At 35.3% G+C, this 12962-nt stretch overlaps 1 protein-coding gene across 1 annotated transcript in view; it reads right to left on the bottom strand.

The window, feature by feature from the left end:
* The window catches only part of LOC138711641 (sodium-coupled monocarboxylate transporter 1-like), an 89795-nt gene that overhangs the window by 42937 nt on the left and 33896 nt on the right, over positions 1–12962 (bottom strand). The window contains exon 13 of the mRNA XM_069842773.1: positions 11484–11733. Within this exon, the coding sequence (XP_069698874.1) occupies positions 11484–11733 (250 nt within the window). The remainder of the gene's footprint in view (positions 1–11483; positions 11734–12962) is intronic.

The following is a 12962-nucleotide window of genomic DNA, read 5'->3' as shown; positions in this document are numbered from 1 at the left end:
ATTACTATGGTTCGACTGCTCTCTCCAAACCATAAGTACTCCAAAAGATAGCAACAGTCTTCTGCCGTTGATCCAATGATGAAGTTCTTCAATGCATACTCTATATACTTTGTGTGGTGTCCAAGCTTTACTTTGATCTCCAAGTTTGATTCAAAAATAGGCATGGTATGACTTTTTCACAAAATCTGTAAATTACGCCTCTGCTTAGGCAATGTGTATATCCTACATAAGTTATGTAACAGAAATGGTCTGGATTATTTATACATTCTCGATGCGACATGGTAAATATTTCCTTACTGAACTAAAAACTCTCAACTTTCTACTCCACAATAAAGCTTCAAAAACTGATTTCGTTTCGTTTCCAGATGAAACACAGACTATTGAAATGTGAGAGGAACTAGACGAGTTGAGCTGAGTCTCTCACCAAGGAGTGGCTGAAATTTCTAACTCCCACAAATAAAGATAATGGCAAGGTTGCACGTTATTTCATCCTAACTTCCTTATGCGCTTACACCCTCTATCTGCTAAGAAACATCTGTTATCCTTGATTTTCAATATAAACATCTTAAAAATATGTTGAATATATTTGGTTTTCATATCTTAACATACTAAAGCTACAGTTGTTAAAGTATTATACTTTAAATAGTTACGCTATAAATTGTCTAATATATTATAAGAAAATTAAAATAACAAAAAAATGGTACGTGATAGGAACTTTCTGGCTTCGAATTTGATTTCAGCATGCTAAAAATACCCTAAAAACATTCAAACTTTGGAGGCAGGAATTTCATCGCAGACTAGTGTAATTATATTCCCTAATTTCCCTATGTTAACATTCTGTGATCAAAGCTTAAAAACAGAAAATAAACTTTGTTTATATAATAACCAATCAAAATAAAGCCTTTACGATTACAAGAAAACGACAATCTGGAAAGATATTTGCGCGAATTATTATGTCTCTTGGTGCATCCATCTCCTTACAGATAACTATGCTTAAATGTACAATTAAATAATTTTTCATTTATCATTGGAGATAAGCATTTTGAAACTGATACAGAACAATCGACTTAATCATGATGGTGAATGTTTGTAACTATACTTAACGCAGTTTGTCGCTTGGAAACTTGTAGAGAATTAACGGGCACGATTCAATCTAGACATCAAGCGATCTTCCGATTCTATTGTCAGATTCGTCCAGACAAATATCAGAATACCGCAGTCAAATAGTCGAGTCTAACATTGAATTTAAAAATGTGGCTATAATACATGCATACATACGTGTTCTGTCTGTGAGCAGGATCTTTAACTGCGAATGCAGCATTCTCCAATCTTTCCTATTTTCCGCCTTCCTCTTAGTCTACGCATATGATCCCCATATCTCAATGCCGTATATCATCTGATATCTTCTCCTGCCGCAAACACTTCTCCCGTTCAGCATTCCTTCCAATACATCCTTCAATAGGCAGTTTCTTCTCAGCCAGTGACCCAACCAATTCCTTTTCCTCTTCCTGATCAATTTCAGCATCATCCTTTCTTCGACCACTCTTTCCAACACAACTTCATCTCCTATTCTGTCTGTCCATTTCACACGCTCCATCCTTCTCCATATTCACATGTCAAATGCTTCTATTCGTTTTTTTCACTTTGTCGTAATGTCTATTTCTACCCCATACAATGCCACACTCCAAACAAAGCACTTCACTAGAGTCTTCCTTAGATCGCTTTCCAGAGGTCCGCAGAAAATGCTCCTTTTTATGAGCGTATTCCGAATCTCACCGGTGAGCAATCCGATGGCATCACAGTGTTCCGAATTCAACCGATGACGTCATTGATGCTCCTCCTGTGTCGTACCGGTGCCTTCAACTTGCAGAGGTGGTGGCAGTCTCCATCAGCCGCCATCAGTGAATCTGATTGGTTCTTGTATAGGGCGGGAATTAGCAAAGGAATAACATCGTGCACTGTTGTGTCATGGCGGTGAGTTCTGCTTTAGTTCTGCTGTATTGTTTTTAATGAGCACAACGTAAAAACAATATGTTAATGGCTTATGAGCGAACAAGTCAACGGACTCGTTATTAGTACCGGTTCGAGAAATAAATTGTTTATGCTATCTTTTCTTTGAACGAGATGTGACAACGAAAATTTCGCAAAATTTTGCTAGCGTAGCGCAGACAACATCTTGTACACTCGCCATGACAGCCATCGATCCTTCCAGCAGTTTTGTTCCTTATTTCGCTGCAACGTGACGTCATTGATTCCACCGGACCGGTGAGATTCGGAATACGCTGTATATTAAGAGCTTTCTTTGCCATTTCTATCCTCTTTTTGACTTCCTGGTTGCAGCTCATGTTACTGCTTATAGTTCATCCCAAGTATTTGTAGCTGTTCACTTGCTCTACCGCCTCATTTACAATACACAAGTTTACCTTCTTTAATTTTCTTGCGACGGCAATGGTCTTCGTCTTATTTGCATTTATCTTCATCCAATGCTGCTCACAGCTATCAAATATAGCTCCAGTAACATATCCCTTACTATCGTCTCCTCTTCTGCTAACAAAGCCGTATAATCAGCAAATCTTATGCACTTTATTCTTCCTCCTCCTATAATAATACTCATTTTTAGTGTTCTGCCCAAGGGTTGATCTTTTACTTTAAACCCAGCATTCTCCAATCTTTCCTATTTTCTAGCTTCCTTTTTTGTCTTCGCATATGATCTATATATCTTAACACTATCCATAATTTGATATCTCATTCAACTCCGAACTGTTCTCCCGTTTATCATTCCTTCCAGTGCACCCTCAGCAGTCATTTTCTTCTCAACCAGTGACTCAACCTATTTCTTTGTCTCTGCCTGATCAGTTTCAGCATCATTCTTTTTTCACCACTCTTTCAACTCAGCTCCATTTCTTATTCTGTGTGTCCATTTCACACTCTCCACTCTTCTCCATATCCATATTTCAAGTGCTTCTATTCGGTTCTTTTAATTCGGCGTAAGTCCATGTTTCTCCCCCAAATGATGCCAGACTCCACACAAAGCACATCACTGGTCTCTTTCTTAGTTCTTCTTTGAGAGGTCCGCAGAATATGCTCCCTTTTCTATTAAAAGCTTCCATTGCCATTGTTGCCATTGCTATTCTCCTCTTGACGTCCTGGTAGCAGCTCGTGTTATTGCTTATAGTACACTCAAGTATTTGAAGCGGTTCACTTGCTATAATAATGCTATTCTTTGGAAATATTGAAAATTGTTTGACAGCCAAAGCACAACATTTTCTACATGACAAGCTACGACGACGATGATGATGATAGTGATGATGATTATAATTATCATTATTTATTTATTTTAAAGAAAATTGACATAATTCTATATGGTCTATAACTTTCTTCATTGTTTTATGGGTAACAAAAAAAAAAGTTAGGGCGAGGACGCCCAATTCTCCAGCGTATAAGTGCTTTTCACAACTCTAGTCTGGTGAAGAGTGAGATCCCTTGGAAATGGGAACATTCGCAATAAAAGCTATAATTATAAATAATTATATTTACAATTTGTTTGAAATATATTGTAATACTTCCATATCATCATTTTTATTAATTAAATATTAATGAAAAAATAACCTGGAACACATCATTTTATACTCAAATTTTCAATGTTTCAAATTATAAGAATCCGGGAAACGTATTATTTCTATTGTCATGCAAGACAATTTTGAAAAATGACAACTCCGTAACATCGTTTTGCTTTCTGCATTTCACGAAAACAAATTCAGTAACATTGGGAAATAAGTTGTTAAGGAGACTTTTCTGAATTCACAATCCTATCACATCGCTGAATTGGACGTGCTACCACCGCTCATCTCACCATCCTTTTCCTTCTAAATCACCAACATGACATTATACAATTTCATCCTTAGGTGTATGTGATGGATGTAGTTTATGTGCCATCTCTACCCTCAAGATATTCAAGCAAGACATCAGCTCATGTTGCCTTCACTGCTATAGATAAAACACAACCGAATTCCTTTCCGGGCCACCAAATACATAACTGAATTACTTGGCATTCTTATCTGAATTTTCACAGACAAGTACAGGTACTGCATTAGATGACTTCAAATATTTTAAACTAACAAATGAGAACATTTATTATTCATAACTTATGGTGACATACATAATAGTTATTGTCCCTTTCCAACGGAAACAAATCTGTAATATTTAAGTAGTTGTGAAACAATGTATTTTGACAGAAATTCTGAAGTTTGCCCTAAAATCTTTTATCAGATCTCATGGCAAGGAATTCGGTTGCCTCTACAAATTACCGGCACGGAACTCTAAATAGTTTTGAGTTTTTCGAAAAAACTCCTAATTATGTGCTAAAGTTAACTACTAGGCATAGGCCTACTACTCTTCCGTCTTTGTATAGAGATTGTCATGCAAATGCACTATTAAAGCTGGAAAAATAAATCTTAAGTACAGTATATGTACCCTACATACATACCAATAAGTAAAGTTAATCCAAAAACGTTTCCCAGTGCTCTGTTTTAGATACTAAGGTACAATGCACTGCGAAACAAGATTGACTAATTTGTGGAAATAAACATTGTACTTCACCTTCTCTATTATTTGGAGAATGTCTCACGACTGAATGGTTCTTTACCCTGACTAACGCCCTCTTTGCTTCAACCGAATAGAATATAGTGTCATAATCATGTAAGTGATAAATCGTTATATCATACAAGTAACATAGCACATAAAACAAATGATAGTGTCTGACACATGACTGGTAATGAATTTCTCTTGTCATTGTGAATACGTATTCCCCATATCCTTTCTTGTGTATTTCATTCATAGCATCCAATATTAGACTAACGTTATCAACTATGCAGGGTTGGTTAAAGTCCAGCACCACCTTAAATAACTTTTGAAGCATATGGTTCATTGACATGAAACTTAATGTCTGGGGATAACCATATACTAAGAACTCAATAATGGTATTACCAAGTTTTTTCTAATTCTAATTATTTTTAATGAGACCCCCAATATATATATTTTTAATTACGCTCATTAAGAGATTTTCAAAAAGTATCCACACGTGATACTGCTGTACAAATACTATTTGGAAAGCTCTTAATGAGTATTATTAAAAAATTATATATATATATATATATATATATATATATATATATATATATATATATATTTTGCGTGTTCCATTTAAAGTAAGAGAGTTAAAGTTACTTCCGGTTAAACCAGAAGTAGAAAAAACTCGGTAATACCATTATTGATTTCTTAGTATATGGTTATCTCCACACACCAAGTTTCCTGTCACTGAACCACATGCTCCAAAAGTTATTTAAGGTGGTGCTGGAAATTTAACTAACCCTGTATACCAGCAGTCATCAGCACAGAGCACCCTGGGGCTAGCGTCTCTTACCTGCGGAGAACACACTGCACAATGGTGAATTCGTAGCTGCTAGCGGGTATGCTCTCCACTTCTTCCCGCTGCACGACGGGGCCCACAGAATGGCTCCGTTTACCCTTTACCCATTTCAACGAGTGCTGACGACCACTGCTGTATAGGAAGGTTGATCAACAATTTTTGCTTTCTTGGTTGTAACTCGTTTATTAATTGATGAAGAGGAAGATGTTGAAATCAAAAGAAATTTTGAAATGTTCTCTTTCCGAAGAGTACATCATTTTTTAATGTAGTCCCCACCGGCGTTGATGCACTTCTGCCATACGTACACTAGCTTGCATACCGTCGGAGAAGAATGAAGATGCCAGTTAACGACACCAACAAAGCATTGCATTCGTGACACCTTCGTCGGACGCGAAGCTTGTGCCCTTTAGGTGTTCCTTGAGTTCCAGAAGCCATATAGCTCCAGGTACGGGCTGTCAGATGGATGTGGCAAAACATTCTTGAACTGCGGCATCTGCAACATTTTAGATTATTACATTTTTCAGAGAACGAAGTCTAAGCAGATGTGCACCCAATTTCTTCTGCGTTTACACATGTTTGCACTAATTTCGCAATTGCGTCACTTTCCAGAAATTCAACCAGCACCATACCATCAAAGTCCCAAAAGATGGTGACTATAATTTTACCAGGTGATGGCTGTCTTGAACTTCTTGGGACAAGAAGGGCCTAATGGCTGTTCCCCACTAACATGTTTTTACATAGTTTCTGGCTAAGACCTGGTCACCAACTGTTGTTTCTCTGATGGTGGTTGAATTTCTGGTTCATGTCAACTCAGCGTGCTACGTGCAGACGGTGAAGAAATTGCTTACACATCTACTTAGATTTCATTCATAGATATGAAGCGGTTTTGGTTGATAGTTTGTAAGAATAGTTCATTATTATGTAGTCTGTGGCAGTAAAGGTAAATAGACTAACAAGCAAACATTCTTATAGAGGCAGATAAGAAAAGGGAATTTTTTCTTCCACGATGTTAATAATGTTAAAACAAGTGCTTAGACAAATTTTGGCAACTCGAATGCAATTACGAGGTCAGTCAAATAGGCTATAAGTTTCTCTGGGGCCATGTACAGAAAGAAAACAATTTATTTTAAAATTTATTGAAACAAATACAGCAAATGTTGAGCTATTTTTTGTAATATTCCCCATGGGAATTGAGATATTTGTCGTACAGTGGAATTATTTTTTTGCATCCCTGTGTCTTAGAAGTCTGCCACCTGGGATCGGCACTAGTATGTGACAGCCGTCTGCACCTCTCTGTCGATCCTATGGTATGAAAAAGTCTCTTTCGGTTGGGAATATGTTTAAAAAATAGTTCAACAGTTACTTTATCTGTACCAATAAATTTATTCATTAAAATTGTGTTTTCATTCTGTAAACGGGGTACGGAAACTTTTTTTTTACTTACCTCGTAATTGCGCTCGAGTGAGCAAAATTTGTATAAACACATGTTTTGATCTTATTGACATGGTGGAAGAAAAATATTAAATTTCTTATCTGCCCCCCATAACAATGTTTGCTTGTAAAGAGGCATATTTAAGCCTAAAATTTGAATATCAATAATACCAATCTCAGTACTCTGTATAGACTCGTTAGCAGCCTTAAATAGTCTTAGAAAGTGAATACGTTGTTGATCAAAGTGTTTTATTTGATTATCTACCACATAAACGTAACATAAAATAGGCTGTGGAGGAAATGTGGATACTAATAATAACCGAGTTATTAATTAAACTAGGTTCTCACAAAGACTCAAATCCACAGTAACAGTATATTAGAGAAACACTGTCATTCTAATTAATTAAATGGTCTGAGTTACATCATTACAATACCCATAGTAACCAGAAACGTACCTATTCCATCGACAAATATTTTGTCCCCGAGCTGGAATCCTGTGATAAGTAATATATTGTAAGTATGTTCGTGTCGTGACATATTTGAATTACAGTCCTAGATAAGATATACTCTCAGTCCCAGGTGACCTCGCCGCCACGTGTCTTCTATTGAGTAGGAAGAAATTTTACACAAGTACAATATTAGGTCAGTTCCACTGATATAACTGGCAATGTAAATTATACGGGTAATTATTCAAGATAAGGAATTTTTGTATTTTTGTCCATTAAAACGTCCAATATTTATCGTGTGTATGTATATGTAATGTATATATGTATGTATGTGTGTGTATATATACAGGTTGGACCACTTAACTCTTTCACCTCCGATAACGTGTGAAATATTTCAGATATACACAAACCGATAGTTACAAGTTAAATTACATCGAAGGGGATATCTGATATCAGATATCCCCTTCGATGTAACTTATAATTGTCGGTTTGTGCATATCTGAAATATTTCACGCGCTATCGGAGATGAAAGAGTTAAGTGGGCCACCATGTATATGTAAAATAATTTAGAAATATTTTTGGTATACAATATTGTATCTTGGAATTTAAGATATCCAATTTTTCTTAACTTCAAACTCCAAGGACACGAAATAATAATAATAATAATAATAATAATAATAATAATAATAATAATAATAATAATACTTGATAGCCGTCCCAACTAGGGTTTAATAAGCGTCCTTCTAATCAATTCTAAATTAATATTTATATTTAATTTTTTCTTTAATAGGAACCCTAGTTAGGTAGGTCATCATCGAAAAATTTATTGGAAATGCAACAAACAATTTAGGCTACAAGACAAATTACATTTTATAAGAATATAAATGATGATTAATTATGTTGATCGACGACTTCAGTGCAGTGGAGGATATCATGCCCAAGGTGCTGTTAGGAACTTTTAATTTTCGGAAGACTTCTAAGGACTCCCGTGGGATATGTGCCTCTAGCGCCAATCATAATTCCTATAACGTCCCATGTCTTGATGTTATATTTGGTCCCCAAATCGCTGCAGCATGGAAGATAAATTGCCCGTCTTTCTTTGCAGACTTCTCTAGATTGTTCCTCGCTGTTCTCAAAACGGACTGTGGGATCGAGAATGAGTCCACAATTTTTTTTCTGTCTATAATAATTATATCTGCTCTTCCAGTTGAACCGTCAGCAGAAAGGCACCCAATTTCCTCGTACACCTCATACTTATCAGTCCGGCGAAGTTCATTGGCAATCATGGAGCTAATTTTATTATGACTATCAATTCTCAGTAATTCTCCCTTCCGTCAAAAACCCAGTACATGGGCTAAGGTTTCTTGCTCATCGCATCTTCTGCAATGGGTAGTACCAAGGCTTCTGCCTGAAAGAGTTCTTGCTGGAATAACCTTGTAAGAAGGCCATTCTTAAATGAAGACTGGACATAAAAGGACTGTAAACACCAATATCGTTGATAAGTAAAAAAAAAAAAAAAAAAAAAAAAAAAAGTATTTGTCACTGCCTATGTGGTTGCATGTGCGTGTCTGTTCAGCATAAATTTTAAGTCGTTACGTCTTAACAGTTAATATATGATCTAGGTCAGGAGTCAGAATATGCTTACCGGCGGATGATATGGCGTACTATCACCATCAGGGACAAAGAAGTAAAAGTCGGCCTGCTTCAACTCTCTCTCTTTCACTCAGCACGCGTTAAAACGTAAACAAGCAGTGGTGTACAGCATGGTACACATGGTTCTGACATGACATGGTTCTTTCAAAACCATCGAAAAGAAGAAAACGGAAAGGAACCTTTGAATTCCAAGATGATTGGGAGGAACAATATTTTTGCTGCTCTGTGGGTGAAAATGTGAAATGCCTGTTGTGTTCAAAAATCTTGATTGGTATTTAGGTACAAGTAAAACATTATCGATATTACGAAAGTTGTCACAAAGACCACAAGCAAGTCACAGGTAAGACGTCCGTATTTTATAAGAATATTGTAAAACAAATCTTTGCCTGTAAATTAAACAATTTAGGTTTTATATTTTGAATGAAGCTTCATAGTCTAGTAAAGATGTGGATTACAAAGTACACTCATTTTATAAATCTTAAAACTTTAAAGTTCGTAATAAATTATCATAAATAGGAAAGAAATATTATGCGTTCTACATTCAGAACCTGCTCGTGCAAATCAACTGAAGCAACTTAAAACCGAAACTTCAGGGAACACATCTGCTGCGGAATATAAAAGAAAAACAGTAACAGAAAAACAGAGAATTTATTATATTGTCATTGCATTGGAAATAGCGAAATCACTCAAATCCTATAGTGATGGGCAGTTTGTTAAAACTTGTCAATAAGGTCGCTAATGTAATGTGCCCTGAAGAGTGTGGAAGTTTTAAAAACATTATCAGCACGCACAATTCAAAGACGAATAAAACATGTTGCAACAATGATTGATTGTGAATTATAATGCAAATTGCAAACATTTGTAGCCTATTCTATTCCTGTTGACGAAAGTACAGACATTGACACAGATCATTTAGCAATTTTTATTCGAGGAGTGACCGAGGAACTTTCAGTTCATGAATATTTACTTGATATTGTTCCTCTTGCAGGAAAGGATTTATTTAAGGCAGTTTGCGGTTCATCAGAAAGAAAAATCTAATATACTGTACATCTTGATTACAGAAATTTTAACATTATGTCACTTCGGAATATAAAGTTTATATTGCTTTCACGTGTTAAATACCTTTACACAAACATACCCAAAAAGGATACACTATAGATACTAGAACAGATGGTCAAAAACAACAGCACACCACTAGAACATATTGAAGAAATCATCCACATTACGGACACCATCACAAAACAAAACTACTTCACATAAAACAACAAATTTTACACTCAATTTTTAGATATAGATGAGCCTAATTATTTAAATTTGATTCAGAAATATCGGAAAGAGATTTTAAGCATGGGAGATGATGGAGCTGTTTTATCTCATATTTGATTTCCAGATATGTCATTGTAATGGATGATCTGTCCATATCGTACATATCTACTATGTTTTGTTATTGCCCTTCGTACTGCAATTTGGATTTTAAATATTCATAAATATCTGTGATCTTCTGATGTTCTTTATGATATAGGCTACATTATAATGATGTTTAATATTGTGTTCATAAAAACCCTTTGAAATTTTCGAGCAAAATAAACATACTGTATACTATTGTTTCCATAAGCACACGAAAATTACATCTCCTCTCATTCTTCTTTAAATACATGTTTCCTATCTTTGGACAGAGCCATGCTTAACTAGCTATATGTTACGCTACTGATAACTGGTTGTGCACTGTACCTGCAAAGGGTTGATTGGGAAGAGAGATGTGTATTTCTTGCCCGCCCCTGCAACGTCACTTATCAACATGCATCGCGATGATATTTCTGTCGACGGCTGCTGTAGAGTTAAGAGAAATCTCAGAACGAGCTAATTAGGCGAAACGAGTTGATCCAAATTCGTGCCGAAAGCGGACTCTGACAGCGAGACTAACACACTACATTCTGAGCTACGCCTGTGGTTACAATCATAAAACGAATATTCAGACATTGACATTATCTGAAAATGAAAATAAGAACATTTTATATCAAATAATTTGCACATCTAACGTGTGTGGTTTCTAGTTTTCGGGTACATATCACCTTTTAAAAGAAGGAACAAAAGTACACAAAACTTTATTAATAAAGTAAACCCATATATACATGATAGGTTAACTTTGTTCACTAATACAGTCAAGCTGAAAAGTGTTCCCTCTTGTTACAATATAAATACCATAACATGTTATATACAGAAGGACATTGCTGAATATATCCTTTCAACATTTACTTTACTTGAACATCTTATTATTCAGGTCTTCAAGTCTTTTCTTTCCATCACAAGTTAAAAGAATGGATGGAGACTTAAATTCCAACATTACATGTTGTTATGGACCTCCACTGGAGGCAAATAAAACCGTGGAAGCAGATCCACGCGTATTTCATCGAACGAAAAAGAAGTAATTGCTTAACCCTTCGTTTCTCTTGCAGATCCAGTGTACCTGCCAAATTTTGCATCAAATGCTGAAGTACATCTTCCCATATTTAACAATTCACTTAATCCTTGGATACCAACATTAACAACTTGTGATCTGCTGGATCGTTGCTGCTATAGTATTCCTTTCGCATCTGTACATACTTCCTCACCATCGGTGCAAACAATAAGGGATTTGTCTTCTCCAAATCAGGAGCATTCGTAAAGTGGCTAACGATAGTTCCTACTATCAACATCACGATCATGCCGAGCAGAGTGTAGTACACATATGATATCCTGTACAGAATGAAAGCTTCTTCTGGCTGTTGAGAAGTCCTAAAAAGATTAAAATAATAATATTAAAATATGAAGTGAAGTTATGTCTCTACTAAACGGTACAAATTATGGTAAGTATATCGGTTAAAGCACGATGTCACAGATGGATTTAAAAGATGTAGACTACAGAATGACCCGTAATTAATGTCATTAATTCTGGAGGGTGATTCCTTCAATAAAGTGCATCAAACAAGTCAATACCGTTTTGCTTTGTTTTGAATAGCTTTCCAGAAAAAGTGCATTTTTTTAAATACATGAATTATGAGACTTGCAACGCTGCAACCTGCAGGCAGTACACATTAGTTGTGTTGCTCTAAATAACCCCTTCATTTAGCTTATAGAAGATCATTACCATGTACATAGTTTTTAAACTTGTAAAAAAAATACAGACGATATACAGTTCTGTTTTTGTGTTTAAACTGTGTTACAGAATGGAGAATGAAAAATGCTTTTTCATGTTAAACAAAATCGAGAAAAATTTAAAATAAAAGTCTAAAACCTAAATTGAATTAATTGTTCAGAGAACACAGACAATAAGACACTTTATTTCAAACTAAAGTGAAAAGATTTAGAAATATTTCTACGCTCTCATTTCAATTGAAGGTTCTAGAGATCGTAAACTATAATTATACGTATTTCACGTTATAGAAACAACATTTTGTAACATTTAAAATCGCTAAAGGAAAAAATAAAAATACTATTTATTACTTACTTTACGTTAAAGTATATTAGTCTGGAAATGGGATATGATTTTTTTAATAAAAAAACATTAATTGCAATAATAGGATATAATATATTTTAATTTTCAAAATAAATCATATCTCATTCCAAGATGAACATAGGGAAATAATTCTGCTCTTCTTGTTATTTTTGAATAGGGTAATCTGATTAAATGTTCTATTTTTAACATGTCTGAGCGTGAAACGAGCGGGTCCGGGTTCAAATCCTGGTTGTGACAAGTTACCTATTTGTGGTTTTTTTTGGAGGTTTTCCCTCAACCTAATGAAGTGAATTGCTGGGTAACTTCTTTTATAGAACGCCTTCACTTTCGCAACTGCCTCAAGAAAAGCTGTTCACTTCTTTTAAACTAAATTTAATGAAAATATCCACGGGAAAAAGAAATTTGGTGGAAAAGTGACCACTAGTAATGTTTTCCTGGAACCCTCTGTATGAACGAATTATACTTCCTCATATTGTATATTAGAATAAGTTATTGTTGTTGATTCTAA

The sequence above is a fragment of the Periplaneta americana genome, chromosome 13, assembly GCF_040183065.1.
Source record: "Periplaneta americana isolate PAMFEO1 chromosome 13, P.americana_PAMFEO1_priV1, whole genome shotgun sequence".
Lineage (NCBI taxonomy): Eukaryota > Metazoa > Arthropoda > Insecta > Blattodea > Blattidae > Periplaneta > Periplaneta americana.
The sequence above is the reverse complement of the archived record's forward strand: the minus strand, read 5'-3'. Positions and strand labels throughout refer to the sequence as shown.